Source organism: Varroa jacobsoni, unplaced genomic scaffold (assembly GCF_002532875.2).
Source record: "Varroa jacobsoni isolate VJ856 unplaced genomic scaffold, vjacob_1.0 scaffold_107, whole genome shotgun sequence".
In the NCBI taxonomy this organism is placed as follows: domain Eukaryota; kingdom Metazoa; phylum Arthropoda; class Arachnida; order Mesostigmata; family Varroidae; genus Varroa; species Varroa jacobsoni.
In genome coordinates, this window is record NW_019213009.1 from 69766 (window position 1) to 86802 (window position 17037).

The 17037-nt window shown below is 37.7% G+C and overlaps 1 protein-coding gene and 1 long non-coding RNA gene across 3 annotated transcripts; one reads left to right on the forward strand and one right to left on the reverse strand.

Annotated features, from left to right (window-relative positions):
- Positions 1–1065: 1065 nt before the first annotated feature.
- On the forward strand, positions 1066–5498 carry Elp5 (Elongator complex protein 5). Of its 2 annotated transcripts, XR_002683622.2 has the most exons (8): positions 1066–1302; positions 2212–2272; positions 2417–2508; positions 2741–2851; positions 3293–3459; positions 3767–3948; positions 4466–4699; positions 5395–5498. XR_002683622.2 is itself a non-coding variant. In XM_022842620.2 (7 exons), exons 1-7 carry the CDS (start codon positions 1248–1250, stop codon positions 4545–4547), a joined length of 750 nt encoding a protein of 249 aa, XP_022698355.1. In that variant the 5' UTR covers positions 1066–1247; the 3' UTR covers positions 4548–4919. The 2 variants fall into 2 exon arrangements, 1 of the variants encoding a protein (XP_022698355.1); XM_022842620.2 differs by lacking the exon at positions 5395–5498 and having other exon boundaries at positions 4466–4919.
- On the reverse strand, positions 5458–15186 carry LOC111265724 (uncharacterized). The gene is made up of 3 exons (XR_002683626.2): positions 14569–15186; positions 14329–14375; positions 5458–6347 (listed from the first exon to the last, which is right to left on the reverse strand). It is a non-coding gene; the product is annotated as an uncharacterized LOC111265724 (long non-coding RNA).
- Positions 15187–17037: the final 1851 nt, after the last annotated feature.

Genomic DNA, 17037 nt, shown 5'->3' on the forward strand with positions numbered 1-17037 from the left:
TGAAATAGAAACCCAGGTTATAATCTACTCTGAGGTCGTTTAGAAGGTTACATCAAACACTTCATGTGATTTTAGTGATGTTGGCTGCAATCTTCTTTCAACGGTTACTCCATAGAACATTGATACTGCTTTCATTATACCACAGAGTAAAAATTGGTAATTGAATTTCGTAGATCATTTCTACCTGATGTACTTTAACTTTATTCAAATTGAGGTTTCAACACTCCATAGATATAATCTATAAGTAAAATATATCTCAAAAAGCAAAATTAACCATTAATACATGATTGGAGGAGGTTCCTTTACACAATGATGATTTAATGAAGATATTGTCATTTCAAGCACTATTTGAAAATTTTTTTCGAATTACGAAGGTTACCTTAGAAAACTTACATATCCGCGTTAATATTCCCTGCTAATGTCGTGCGTAAACAACTTCACCTTTAAATCTCTATAACTTCGAGAGAACTAACAAGTCGACTTCTTTCGCTCAGGTATAAATGCATTTATCAATTCACTTCGTTTTGCTTCGCTGAATGCGGTAGTCTATTATAATCATCATCCTTATTAGACAGAATTTCGTCTCGCTACTAATTTGTCTTCTCTCTTTTTCCATATTCCAAATGCATTCTCAGAACCTCATTACGTTATCGGCCTGTTTAAAATTAAAACACACTTCGAACGAAGCCAAATCTTATTAATGTTCGGTGCATCATCGAAGCTTTTAAAACAATTAATATAATCAAATGTTTTAAAATTTAAGGTTGATCTCCAGGTGAAAACATCATTCTGTAGGCCCAAAAAGTTATTTACTACACCGTGTGGCGGATGGGGCTCCAATAGTAAATTTTCGTCTAAAAGACTATGACATGTTTACTCATCTAGCGGGTATCTCGTGTCAGTGAACACAGAAAACTAATATACAATAGAAAATCTGTCTGATGAAAAAACTCTCCATTGTTCGAAAATTCAGTTGTCCTACCTCAGTAGGGAATGATTGTTCTTCTGTGTTTCGCGCTCGCACCCTTTCTATCGTTCCGAGCATTAAGCGAAAATTAACGGACCTACATCTGCAACACAGGCCAGTCGTTTGAATTTGTTATTGCGTCGCTTATGATGAATATAAGAGCTGTTGCGTGCAAAAAAGGGGCAAAATTTGCCCTAAAAACCGGATAATAAATCAATACGTAATTAGTATTGTGATGCTAATTTTAAGCATGAGCATTGTATTAATTAGCTAACGTGTTATGGCTGACAAAATTCTCGCAGGTGAGGATATTCGGGGGCTGTTCCTCATCTATGGTAAGTGTTTTCGCCTTTGCTTTTAGCTAACAAAATGAATACTATACACAAGCGTGCCATGTTTTCTTTGTAAAATATATGGACGTATCATTTTTATTAAAAAGTGTACTAAAAAAAGGAGACGCATTATTATTTTTCGAAGTGACGAGAGTTGTAGTTGGCGTGTATTACATTTGATTTAAAATACGTCATCGACGTCAACATAACGATACTCGATCTGTACGCTAAAGTTGTGAGAACTCCGGTCATTTAAATACGAAACTCTCTATTTAAACCTGAAATGAGCATTTCAGGAGCATTCGTGGAATATATGTCAATTTTTACGTAGATTAAAGATATTATTACGTTTATAATTTAAGATACACTACTCATGCTTTGACCTTTATATATACAAAAAAACATATATCACGTAGTTTACAAAACCTTAACATTTTTCGGTTGAAAATCGGATGCTGTATCTTACACTTTTTTGCGTTTGGTACTTAAGTTGTTAGGCATTATTTTAAAGGGGTTTTGCTAGATTTATCTGGGCTTTTCTCCAATAAACCTATGAAACGGCATGGTAAAATATTAGTTATTAGCTAACACTGAAATCTGAATTAGCTGTGATCGCCATAACAACGCTCACAGGGGGCTGCGCATGAGCCACTTACTCTACACCCTGCCCCCTCCCTATTTTTCCTTCCGCTGTTTTACTGTCTAATTAACTTTTTTCATAGGTAGATACAAAAGTACTGTGTATACAGCTAACCTCTGCACTTACCGACTACGTGTTTTTCACCATCTGGAAGTGCTTTATATTTAATGAAAACAAACTACCATACACCAAGTCGACCGTAGTAATTCCAACTGAAGATTTATTTAATCTTCTTTCAATTTCTAAGCATCCGAATTTTGTATACGTTTCAGACGATTCTGAACAAAGTGCTCTCGCAATTTTAAAGTTGTACTGTGAGGTGCTGAGAAACAAGTGAGTTATATTTCATAAGATAGTTAAGAACTAACTATCTCTCAATGTTTCTATACATGGGGATATTATGAATTGCTCAACGCTAACATGCTCAATCTACTACAACATAGAATTTTATATCATTTTCTTTATCTCTCTTTTCAGAGGCTATAACTTACAAGTTCTAAATGCGTCGCGTCCCGATATTCTGCCACCCTCGAGTTGCTCGACCTTATGGCCTCCACCTGTTGATAAAGGTACTTAAAAGAGAACAAAACGTAGACTAAAATTCGTAGGTGCTATAATTTCTACTATCGTTGGGGCTTTATAAGTTTTCAGATATTACCCTTTGTACCATTATCGAAATTAGCTGGCCAAATTCGATATTTTGTATTTATCCTAAGAAACGGAGCTGAACAAATTATAGGAGCGTGGACGGTAAAGCTTAGGCATTTAAACACTTGGATTGAATCGTTCTATTCTTTGCAGCGACGCCAACGGTGCTGATTTTACACGGCGTTGAGTTGCTACTCTGTCTTGGAAAAGCGGACCTAAAACAGCTTTTCAGAGATGTACTCGACTGGTTATCCTATGATAATGGTAAGCTATTTTAATCAAAAATGTTCTAACTATATATTTCATGACTCCCCTTTTGTGTCAGAATTATTCAGTTATTTCACTGCCTTGATGCTTAATCTCTTTTGTCAACGTATGTGACTATTCATTCCACACACGTTTTTCATTATCAGTGCTATTATATTGAAGTATTATATTGATCAAATTAAAGGCAATAGACGAAAAAAGCAAAGAAGACTAAATTTAATTTCGTAATTTCGTTATAAACTTTCCCAAGGAAACGAAATTCACGCCTGTTTCAGTTTAGAAAACTTAGCTTATTCTGTGATTCAGGTTGAAACATTGATTAGCGGCAGTAGTAACGTAAAATATAAATCACTTATTTTATTATAATTAATAATAATTATAATAAATATAAAAAAATAATAATCACCTTGTAAATAATGTCCGTTTTCACACATACAGTACGTCAGGTGGTTTGCGTTGCTAACCGAGAGCTAACAGCTGCTGACGAACTGCAAAAATTAGAGTATATATGTAGCCAACGAGTGGAACTGCTCTCAAGAAAAGGTGATCTGTTCATTGTAAACACTTTATGGAAAAAGCCGAAGGGAAAAGCTATTCTGCAAAAGGTATGGGCCCTTGCAGTATTACACTTGAGACAAATTTAAGTAAAACCAAGGAAAAATTGTTGAAAATTAGAAACTTAACTCGACAAACCAGAACCAGCAAACATTGGGAGGAAAAATAAATTCTTCAGCTAAGCACGATCTCAACAGATTATGATATGCAGGTTAATTGGTGTATCTGATCTTTTTCTTCATATATATGTGTCTGTCTGTATCGCCGGAGTAAGAGTTCTCTAAGCCTTTGGTAGCTGCTAAAATTGACGATGTCGCGATTTGTGTTATTTGTGTTCTTCCATTTTTAATCTAACAGGAGGAAGTCCGGATAAGTTACGGAGTTATGGCAAGCAGTTCCATAATTACCAATTGGCCTGCAGAGATGAGTCTGAAACCAGCTGCTTCTGCCAGCAATATGCTTGCTGGACTGACGTTCAATGTAAACAGTAGCGCCGAGGAGAAGAAAGACAGAGATCAGCTTGTCCTGCCTTACACAGAGTAAGTGTCGAATTCATTTTGTCTCTTTCATAGGATTTTTATATGTTTATTGATGTTTCGTTATTCTACTAAAGGCGAAGATCTTCGATTTTTTTTAATATCTCTGAATCTGCTGTTGTGATATGAGCCAGCATATTTTAATCCAGCCACAACTCATTGATTCTATTTTTAGCTACTTTAATAAAGTAGTATAGCTTGTTAACATTGTTGACACAATTTGTTTTGTAGAAGGGAAATGCTAAGTTACCTGTTCTTTAGATATAACCAGTAGTTTTTCCTCTTAATCTACTAAAACAGCAATCCAGGACTTGACCTTTTTTTTGTAATAAAAATTGCATATTCGATCTGAGACATCAGATTCGCTGAACCTTGTAAACAATATGTAAGGTAGCAGATAAGTTTTTCAAGGTTTTAATAGGAAAAAATGAGATTAAACTAAGATCACAGGTTGTGATAGATAAGATATAATATACCAACAAGACAATCATCATGAATAATGAAACTGATTTTTTCTTAGGGCCGGTGAGATCAGCTACACTTTGGACCGTGAGGACGATTTTGATGAGGAAGACGACCCCGATGATGACCTTAATATCTGAGTAAGATGTGCAAAAGGAGACTCATTACTTTGCCTATCGATGTGTCTTACGGCGCCAGCTTCGGGATAGTTCGTGAAGTCAAACTTAGAAAGCGGTTCGCTGGGGTCATGACATTGGACCGACTATCTCAAAACCATCAGAAGAAGAACATTGTACATAACCATTATTGTTTAACATTGTTATGAAAAATAAATTGGTAAATGCGATGACCATTTTAAGAAGATAATAAGTATGTATACGGATAATGACTCGACGTAGTGTGTTTTTAGAAAATTAAGAACAAAAAATCTAAATCTGCTAGCATCATAATCTCCTTCGGTATTCGATATAATTCTTTCTTTTTCGACTCAATAAAGTCTTACATTTGATTTACGTGCGATTGATAAACTATAAACTTTCACATTAGCTGCTTTTGAATTTAGCAAGATACATTCTGATAAAAAATGTTTACTTTGAGTTGCTACTAGTCTCGGCCATGGCCAGTGTTTTTTCAGCAGATTCTTACCTTAAACGAAATTTCTATCATTTAGCATGGTTTGGGTAGGAGTATTTTAGATTTAGAATATTTCTACCCAAACAAAAATCAATCGTTTCACAACTCGACTACTACTCCATTACTACCCGATTTCGGTTTGTTTTTTCGGTACGTTATAGGATATGGCCAAGCTCTATACTTAGATAAAAGAAACTGACAGTAGTACTGCAAAAAGCAGCGTTCCCTGTAGCTGGTATGGTTTGTTTAATAGAAGTGCTCACTTTATGTATGCTTGGCACAAGAAGACGTCTTGCTAAATATTAACCTTCGGTGTTTAGATTGATAATTAATATTACTTTTATTTCACTTCAGGTTTTCCACCCCCAGGAAACGCTGCTTCAAAACTCGCCAACGACAAATATTACACAACATGCGTGAATAAAGAAAATTATTTATTTGCTCAGTATAATAATGGAGCATGCAAATGTTTTGACACTTAAGGGCAACATAATCGTATCTAATTACGTAAAGGCCCGTTTTGACTGTTAAGTATCTCCATCAGGATTCGTTTCAATTGAAGCAAACATAAATTTAAGCGATTTATGTGTAACTTTACTTGTACCAACTAAGTCGGGAGTTCGCTTTCTAAAAAAATAAGTATGAATATCTTAGCTTTCAGCTGAAGGAGCTTTTCAGTTAAAGGATAATTCCTTACGTATGCTAAAATGAGGAAAACTACATGAGCTTTCTATATGGCCGAGCGGCGTCACAAATTTTTTTCTAGTCATCACGTATCTGATGTAAGCGACTGGCAAATAGGCAATAAAAAACTAATTAGTTCGTATTACACAAGAGGAAAAGGAAGGTTATATAATAGAAAATCGTGTATTTTTTCAAAATGTTGCTCTCTGATTGGATACTGCACTTCGTAGGGGCAGTGTGTGGGTAGTATACGTTAAGTGTATATCAGGAAGATACACCGTTTTTTAAATTATCATTATTGAGAATATTATGAGATCATAAGTATATAGTCTACAGTTTAGATTTGGTTGAAATAGCACTTAGATGTGGGCCATGGGAGATTATTTCTGGATCGGTGCACTGCGCCTTCTCTGAGACTGAGAAGTCATCAGCGGATCGAGCCTCCTGTGAGGCAGCTGGACCACTGCCCAGTTTGTTAATCAGTTTAGGATCTTCAAGAACGTTGATGACGGTATTCATTCCTCCACCCTTCAGGGTACCAATAATCTTGTGCATTACGTCGGACATATTTCCAGACAGTGAAAGGTATCGACGCGGCGTTTTATAAACCGTGCGTTCTGTAACTAACAAAAGTAAAGCAAACAAGTATCAAATCTATTAATTTGGTTAAACTAACAAGGGGCCAGGAATATAAATAGAACACAATTTGTTATTTACTTTAACACATGACCATAACGTTTGTATGTATTTTGTCCAACTGACTACATTAACATCGCTTTTATACTCGTGTAAATACATATGTGAATAAGAACGGTCAGCCTAGCGTCGTCAGATTGGTTATGGAAATCTACGGAATCTATATTACGAAATTTGTTCTATTTCACTTTAGCTTGTCTTTCGCAGCAAAGGTTTATGTAATCATCACGTATCGCAGGATGACTGCATGAAACGATGTGGGTCTATGCCCGAATTCGAACCTAACCCACTACGTGTCCTCAAACTCAACAGGCGCACATATTACGCACTGCACTATTACGCAGATCTGCTGCACGGATCTGTGTGTGTTGTCTTATCGAGGTTGACAGTCGTCTATGAACTTGGTCGCTGTTTTGCCTAGATGAACACTAATATAATCTCCTAATATTTTTTCGCAATAAGTCTGCTTCTTGATGATATGTGGAAACTTTGGCTTGTCACTTCCAATCCACCTAGCTAAATTCTCAGACTGGAGATAGGCATCCCTAAGGAGCCCTTCTCTAGCGATTCGCTTTCCTTTTCGGATGCTTTTCTTCAGCCGGATGAAGTGACAAACTATGGTGCCGTTTGTGTTTTTCTACTAAGGTCATAAAAATAAATTGTTTTCGTTGCTTCTCCAGATCGTGATCGCCTTTCCTTGTGTACTATTTTCAACGTGATCATTAGTATCAACACTGAAGAGCGCACCATTCTTTAGCTTGCTCCTTCCACCATTTTTTAGCGTAACAAACCTCTTGTAAAGTCAGGATATTCCTTCCGAATAAAACAACCTATTCATTAGGAAAAAGTGAACGATAGGTGAGATAACATATGTGATTGTCAGGTCATATCGCCTGGTTTCGGCTTCATTTGCAGATGCCTTTTCTGCTAGGTATGTCTCGATTACTCTATACCTGGCTAATCCCATTCGATAGACAAAGACCTCTCGACCGTTGACTACAAACAACAGTATCTTCGGAAATTAGCTAGCACTTTAATACGCCGTAGAGGACGGGGTTCATTATCCACGGTACATTCACACTTAATAGACAACCCTGACAATAGTGTACTGGAATAACGTTCTTGGATTATCAGATTCTCTTTTATATCCTAAACATATGCGGATATAGCAGTTAATACGCTTAGCCCCCTAACATTCCATTAAAAAAATCTAAGATTCTAACTAGATTTACTCTTTTATCTAAGAGAATTCCTTCTATTAGTTAAACTGTTTGCGACATATATTACTCAGATTAAAAAAGTAATCGAAATGCAAATGATTTATGTCGACCTTACGTTTCGCTGCCAGTATGTCAACTGTTCTAGTGATATCAAGGCATACCTAGATAGATGAATCAGTGGTTCTAGGCTGCTTTCCAGTGTTACATCGTATGAATGAAAAGGCGCTTATTTGCTTTACGTTAGCCAGTAAACAAGAAACTTAAGTACATTTCGAATACGTTGTCGTACGTACAATACGTGCTTGGAATTGCTTATCTCAATATTGCCAATAATTATTGTATATGTGATAACGCTCATTGATAACTTTGTTCAGTTTCAAAGTTTGCGAAGATCCACTATGTAATCTATTCGACTCTGTGTGTTCGATTTATTACAGCCGGTATCAACGCAGGGCCGCAGCTATCGATCTTATCAATGGACTTTATCATAAATCAACTGACTATCATTAGGGGTTTGAATTACGACTGAACTTCTCCCCCGTTCCCCACAAGTTTTCATTCAAATTTATTAAGCGAAAAATTAATGCGTAACTCTTTCTCTTGTGAATAAGTGTTTTTAGGCTTCGGACCATGTGAATGATGGTTCGACTATGAACTTTGATATAGATTACATATAATTGAACAATTTTCATATAGGCGGTACACAGAATCGTATTATGATAATTCGCAAAACTAAGTACTGGAACATGTCGTTTTGCTTCAAGCTTAGCTTCTGGCAGCCATTCATTCCATTCTCTAGCGAAAGTCTCATATTTAAGAAACTCGCATAACACGTACAATTACTATTACTCATATAGCCTTCCATATTACTATCTACAATCAGCTTTTTAAGCGGTCGACCTTATACTGCGCAACACATCCCCTCGATCACCATTTCGAAGTATATTGAATTATAAAAAAAATGTAAACAATTTACGGCACAGTAACCACTGTGCTAAACTATTTGGGGAAAAAAAAACACTAATACCTTATTATTCAGCTGGCGACAACGTCGCCACATTGATTTACGAAAACGGTTAATTCCTTAGGTATTTTCAAATGATCTATTTGCAACGGTATCACGTTATTGTTGTGCATAGAAACACGTAAATTCGTAGTTCAGTTATATAATTGGTTAGCGGTTAACTTCGTTGCTCGTGATGTTGATTGATTCTCCCGTTGGCGGAATAACAATCAACGTGATTGGCCGTTGAAGGTCCGCGAAACAGATATCGGCGTTAGTGCGCATTCTGAACTTCGATGGTACTGGCTGATCGGTCTTTCAGTGCGCTAAGGGCTCAGACTGTATTTGAGACGGCGTCTGGAAGTTAAATTGCTTGTCCATCTGCCCTCCAACAGAGAGGGCTGAGAAGACCAATAGATATAACCAATAGACCAACAGGGAGAGAAGCAATAGATATGCTCAGATGCGGACTTCGCGAAGAGTCTACAAACGGCGTCCGCTGTCGATGAACTGTAAATGTAGCAAACACTTTGGTCGTGACGCTATTTGAAGAAAATAGGGGGCAAGCGATCTAGCTACCAGCGATCTTGGCCGAAATATTCTACCGGGCCGTACCTACAGTCATAGGCGGCTGCAGCCATTCTAGTAAAATTGTAGCGATATTCTTAGTGAATAGGAGTTTTGCAATTGCCATTTTGGCGATGACGCACCAATGAAAGCGCGAAAAGTCACTAGAATTTTCCCTTATTTTTTCAGTTGATTTATTCTCGGTACTTATACTCGCTGTATATCCATCCGATCGCCCTCGTTATTGGCGACTCCAAGCTTGATGCAATAACGCTGTTGCAGATTTCCAACTGATAATCATCGGCGCAAATAGCAAAGCAAAAATATAGCTACATTAGATTTTTTTTTCCATAAATCGGTTTTGTCGTCGGTGTTCGACTCATATCATTTTCGTGTTTCTACGCCGTAGAAATGACCTTAATCACGTGGTATTATGAAATATTTTCGAATGCTATAGATGAGTTGGTCGGTGATGTTAACGATGGTGTAAATCCCGAATTGCAACAAAACAAACTGGTGACGACTGTCCCAGTGTAATGAAATTAGTCCAAAAATCGTCTTCTGCGAAGATGTCACAAATAACGTAGATCAGACGTTAACGCGAACCGTTCAATACGTTACGTAAAGCATTTGGCTTCAACGGGCCATCACTGAATCCAACCACCGCTAATAACATTATGACCGCCAAATACTGACGCTGCAAAACTAAAATCAAGAGTAATGGTTAATAACAATAAAACATGTAAGCAAGAAATGCCCCGTTAAATCTTTTTCGAATATGATTTCTCGTTCGTTCATTCATTCTATGCCCCTAGGCATTCGCTGCATCTGCTTTCGGCGTCGCAATAGCTGAGCAAGACCCACATACAAAGATCCTATTACCTAAATATGCAAAGAAAAGCTGAGAGCAAAGGTGTGACCTAATCAAATGAGAAAACCTGCTGTCTGGGCTTTTTCATATTTTCCTCAATGTGCTTATGGATTTTATTCTATTTTCGCTTCAAAGCTAGACAGTATTTTTGATAGAGAGATCACGTTTTGCCTTCGCACCAAAGAGAAGCATTTATTTGGATTTTGGGAAATAACCAGTCCGGGGTTAGCAGTGAAAAGATTAATTTACTTCTAGCTCGTAGTCGCTATAAAAAATTCGTGGGTAATATTTGGAGTATGCATCTGGGGAGAAATTTATCCGGCTGATGAAGATGAATATGGCTCTTATTAATGCCGTATATCTGCCGTAAAATGATTGCATTGGTAAAAACTATTAAGGTAAACATTATTTAACTCTGAACCGGAAAGTAAATTAAAGCAAGCATTTTTCATCTGCACGGGCTTATAAATGTAATATTTAATCTAAGTGATTGAACGCCTAGGTTCTTCAACATCTCACTACTTAAACCTTTCGATTTTTTTACTTTTTCTCTCAGTTAAATGTGTAATGTTAATTTGAATACCTAATTTTCTATAAAGCTTTGAACCTAATACAGAGAGAACTAACTTAAGGCCGATCCCAAAGCAGCAAATAGCCTTTTCACACATTTTAAAACTCACTCTTGATAGAGGAGTCGACAACTGAAACTGTCTATCAGAAAACGAGTAAAATTAACGCGCGCACAGGAGCCTTAAGTTTTTGTCTCACCTCATCAGGCATTTTGCCGGCGTCATCATTATCACTCCTACACCTAGGCCCACATCTACCATGTAGCTAGAACAATAATGCTCCACACTTCCTCAGCGTAGAAATTCACAAAAGGATTCTTTAAACTCCTTTTGTTTTTTGTGCGAATGGAACGCATATAGACGATCATCAGTTGTCAGTTGAAAATAAATGTCGTTTATATTCAATGGGATTTCGTTCATCTACGGCCTGTGCTTGAAAATTATTATTACCACAGCGCATGCTTATTTGTTCTCAGTGAGCCATTCATAATTAAGGCTAATCGCCCTTTTTGTCCATCAAGCTTTTCATAAATTTCAACCGCGGAATCGGCCGCATAACGCAGGCTTCACCCTTTCTTCGCTTGTTTAGAAAGAGTATAATAGGACGTAAGAATGCTTTTCAAACTAAATCACATGTTCCGCATGAAAAGAAACAGACCTTAGGAGGAAAGATAAAACGACGAACTACTTTAGACCCTCTATATAGTTGTGTACCTGCAATCTGAGCCATTAATGTGTGATCTTACTTTGTGGGGGCTAATTAATGTTAATTTATTAATTTTTATTATTATAATTAAGTTTATAAAAAAGAATAGGACACAGAAAACGCCGACTAGGGACCTGGACTAGTGATTAAATATGCCAAATGTCAGAACATCTTCATGTAGAGGATCTGTCTGTCTGTCTTACTCGAATCAGAGCAATCAGCTGCAGAAACAGTGGCTTCTTTCCGACGCCGTAAAAAATTCGATCTTTCATCAGCTTTGATTGATACTATTTGTAACGTAATCGAATCGTAAGTTAAACTTTCATCGCTAATGACGCGACGACTTTGCAGTTTACATTGGCGCCGTTACTCTATAGGCGGTGTGTCACTGTCGTTGTTTACGATATCCGGTTGTCGTCGTCAAGAACTTCAGTGCGATACAACAAAGGACAACGTCACAAGGCTTCTCTCCCATGTGTCCTAATTATACCGTAATGAATAAAGCATCGATTTTCGCCGATCAAATTCGCTAAAGACTTTCTTTTTATACTTCAGATACACAAAGGTGAATCTAATGGTTTTAAGCACAAGATGAGCTAGTCGTTATTTGATGATGATAATAATTAAAATACGTCTTGAGTGCGTCTCTCTAGCCGTACCGTACATCGTTCTTTGTGTTATACATACATCAGTTACAGTTGTAATATAAGTATACCGCGCAATTTAAAGATAACAAAAACCAATCAAGTTGCCTAATCGACTTTATTAGCACTAATATCAATGTCATGTGGCAGCCGCAAAATTTCAGAGCGCTGTACTTCGCAAAAGTTGTGAAATCTAAGTTAATACAAAGAAACTTATCTGAGAATTAAGAAATATCGGTAAGTCATATGTATAGAAAAATTCCGAAAACAGTCATTGGTTGCTTGAAATACGGTTTTTTTACACGAACGGCATAATCTATATTCGACTATATCTACGGTACAGCGCAGCGTCGTTGGCTTAGCAGAACATGGCGAGATCTAAGAAACTGACGCTGTGTTCCATTGTACGGGGTCTAGCATTTCTGCCACCCACGATGCGTATGAGTCCGTTGACTTCACTGCCTCCGATGTTGTTTATATCATGTAAGCGTGTGCCGCAATTAAGTCTGACCTAGTCCACCTTTTACTGCTAGGAACTAACGTTGTGCAGATATTAGAATCCGATTACTAGCTTATTCTATGAGATGTAGGGAACGTGGAGTCTTTTACATGTAGTGATATATGCGGGTATACGAAAAAAGTTGAATAGCTGCGTTGCATAAGGCAATACAAGTATGTATGTTTCGCAAATATCATCACTAACTGTTACGACCGTGTATTTACAGAAATGGGCAGAGCTTACTGCGTTGTTACGTGACAAACAATAAGTATGTTTGTCTAAGGTAGGCAAACGATATTATCTTTTGCTCACTAGGCAAGACTTCGCACTTTTCTTGGGGAAAGCGGTATTTCGTGATGCTTTGACTTTCTGTCTCTCGTGGGCCTTAATAATTGTTATTTTTATTACATTGTCATTTTAATCCTTTGACTGTAAGAAAGCGAAACAAAAAGCATTTCAAAATATAGATTGAATGATCATTATAAGAGCAAAAACTCATAAAGCGTTTCAGCGCGTATCGTAAAGAATGCACGCTGAAATGTCTCGGCCTTGGTACTGGTTAAACACGTACATACTCGGATGCATATCACTGTCAATGCGCAAGCTTAAACAAGTTTACAAAGATAAAAGAGAATCTTCTCTGGAAGTCAGTTCTGATAGACCGCGAATCAAGATGTTTATCCGCTTTTAGTTCAGTGCAAGCATAGACAAGGACAAAGGTACAGCGTATTAAAGGCGGGGGCAAACAGAGATAAACAAAAAAAAAAAAAAAAAGTGACACAGACATGGAGCTGAAAGTCTGTTTACTTTTTGATATTCGCAGACAAATAAGGGGCGAACGGTGATACCTTCCACATTTTGAAGTTGTGACAGGAGTGCCCCTATGATATCCGGATGGATTATCTCAATGCGCTTTAGACTGGCAACAATGACGGTCTATTGAAAGCAATGGGTAGTTTAACAAACATTAGAGGATATGATCGTGACAACACCGAGTAAATGAGCCTCAAGCTTTTGATGACATGCTTGAAAGTAAAAAAAAAAAAAAAAAGTATAGTACAACGATAATAACGCTTACGTAAGTTCGTGCTGACAACAACACTAGCTTAGGGGATCTGAGGAACAGCGGTACTAGCGTAAAAATAAACATTGTTACATAAATTGTATATCAATATGGATCGAAAAACAACATGAAGTGACGCGCTTTTTCAAGGAGTATCTCTATGCTAAATATGAATACTAGTTCTCATTTGATCTATGCACTAACAAAAAAGAGAACGATAAAAAGAAGAAAAATAACAAGGAAAGGTGGAACTATTTGCGAGAATGATCGACATTGTTACCGACTCCTCCAAGTTAATTTAGGTATATATGTGTTCTGTGTGTTATATATGTGAGTGTTATTAAACGAAAGTGTATCGTACAAAATACAGCTTTTTTTAAATACATATAAATGAACAATACCAGTACAAGAAAAGCGTTGGCTCAATTTGTTCAACTGGACCATATTGCAAATTGTATCAATTAAGTCTGTTTGTGTGTTTTGCCATTTTTGTAAAATTGGATTACGTTGTTTGCATAGACAGATTTAATATGTGAGTAGGACCGTAGAGCCGAGGGGCGACGTTAGTCAAAGCGGTAAGAAAAACGTCTTAAGTAACTTAGGTTACTTGGATGGCCACTGATAAATGTAATGAAATAGCAGTCTAAATACTCAAACCGAAGTGCTGGTTTCCTATGTTTTCACGTACATTTTCTACTTATGATTTCATTTATTCATTCAGATCTCGTTTTCGACAAAAGTGTACAGAACCAAATCCTGTGCTTACCTTTAACCTGCCGCTAAGTTAGGATGCGTCTCTGTCTCAACCACGTTCTGAAATCCAGTTGTAGTAGAAGATTAGTGAACTTTTCTGTATTTCATTGTGGCTTCATATCATTCACCTATTACTGGATCGAGCTCCCATCCAGCTGATAATGCGCCCGCGGATCACGTCGCTATATATTAGTATATAGATTATATGTCACGCCATTGACCTATCTCTTCGGAGGACAACAACATGGCTTACCTCTGGTTTGTTGAAATTCAATCGATTGAATCTCATCGAATCTTAGGGAAAATTCACAAAAATATCGTTATGCCTGTTCTGTTGTCTCTGTTTCTTTGACACGTGTTTAGATTAGCATTTATGAAAAACAGTCATACATGTACTTGCGGTAATAGTTCATCTAATAATAAACCCTTAGAGTGCTTCTTGTGGCGGCGGCGGATTTGTTTCCACCAGATGTTGGCGTTTGTTCACAGTGGTTAAACCTGGACAAGCTAAGGCTCCTCGTTCAGTGTCAACAGTATCACCATTAATGGAGTATGATTGACGTGGTGTTTTTAATGCGCGCCTTTAATGTTTAGGTACGCGCGTAGGATCGCAAAGCGCTACGCTGTTACATCGATTGCACAAGTCCCAGCGACGCAACAGTCCCGCGACAGGATAACACTCGCTTCTGACCAGTCACAGGATTCATCAACAGAAAATAAACCTACGGTCGACTGTTTAGTACATTCAAATGGCGACTGCTACCATTACTACCGCTAGCAGCACTGCAACACCGACTAACTGAACGCGGAGCGGAGCGCAGCGCCAGCGCCAAGTGGCGTGGCGCGACGTCGACTGAAGGCTGAAACGCCGTTCTATTCCCGCTCCCTTCCTTTCCCTCCCTCGGTCTGGCGCTTTTTCCCTCAGCTGCCAGACATCTGAAGCAACGTTCGTCCGGGCACTGTTGGCAAATTCGTATTAGACAAGCACCCCGCTCCCTCATACACCGAAGTAGTAACAACAACAGGAGTTATGACACTATGGTAGCAATCGTGACGGTAGCGTCGACACTGCTGCAATAGCTGGAGTAGCTATAATATTATATAATAATAGCAACGGTCCTACTGGACGTTGCTTGGGATTATGGCGTGGCAGCAAGCATAAGAGTTTCGCCGGTAGCCCTCGTTGCGATTGAACGAAATCAGCCTTCGGTGTCGTCGATGGACATCGGACCAATGTTACAACTGAATACTTCGCGAGCAGGAATCTACAAAAACTATCCGCTCATTTTATTCTATGGGCATATGAGGAACGTTGCAAATGTGGGAACAAAGAAATATCTGCACTAGCTTGCTTTACGGAATCATAGATAATGTGACGCATTCTGTATATGCTTCAAGCGAATGTTGCGGCCGAAACGTGGATGCGTGTGTTTTCGTTCTGCAATTGCAGTTAGGGGTAGTCAAAGATGTCGTAGTTAAAGTAGGTTTAAATATATATAATTAAAGGCAAATGACGGCTGAAAGCCGATACACGCGTCATAACATCGTGATATATTAACAGTAACAAATATTGGAATGATGGCAAGAGCATGACTGTCTAATGATAAACAATGTTGATATTGTCCAATCCGACCAGATTGGCAAGAACAGAATGACCGCTTTCAAAGCTTATGTAACGGGATAAACGTAGGATATTGCCGTAAATGCATGGGAACTTCAAATGATTACAATGGGGAAATACAAGCGAAATGTATGACGTCGCTTAGGAACAGCGGTGAACGGTTTTGTGAAGGACTAACTGGCAATAAATTAGATTTACTCTATAAATTCTTCGGCCAGACTTGGACCTTCAGGGTTGCCAAATGTCTTTCTCGAACAGACATTTGCTTTTAGGATAATGCCTAAAACAAAATAATGCAAGGCAGAATATGGCTGTTAATCTTAATAGTAAACCGCGACGCTTTCCGCGTATATTCATTTTTTATATTATAACCTAAACTGTTTACGGACTAGATGATTTGAGGGCACTGTAAGTTCGGATAATCTAGAAACATTTCTTGTTTGACCTTTTATTGATCATAAGATTGTTGCAATATCCCCGTGATGAATTTACAACCATATACAAAAAAACAAGTGTAATAATATTCAAGGTATACACACTTAGCTTTAATTTAAATGAGAAATTCGACCAAGAATAAAAACAAATTTCAGTAATAAAAATTTAACTTAGCCGGGACAGTCAGGTCCGAGCGAGTGCCGACTTACTTATAGTATTCTCACCTCGTTTTTATGTTACATATAAACAACTGAAGTTTTGCAGCATTTTTAATATGTGTTCAGTATCGTAAAGTGTTATACGCAACGTTTCTGAGTATTAAGTTCATTAATTAATTGTTGAAGCAGTTCAATGTGTGCGCAAGGTCGATCAATTATTGTTAGACGCGACCGCACAGCGTTTAAGAAATAGAAGTAAGTTGATTGAATTGTTCACGCATACGCGTCTTTAATAAACAAAAACACCACATTGAGATACGTGTGTTAGAAGGTAACGTACTAAATTGTCCGCCATTGCGAAAGTTTGTTGGTACGGACAACCATGTAGACACTATTAGTTCCTTTAAGTAGCAACTTACACTCTAAGTATAGGGAAGCGTCACAGGCGAAATTAGCATGAATTCCTAGGAAAGTAACCATTATTTCTAATCCGTTTTCCTTTTATATA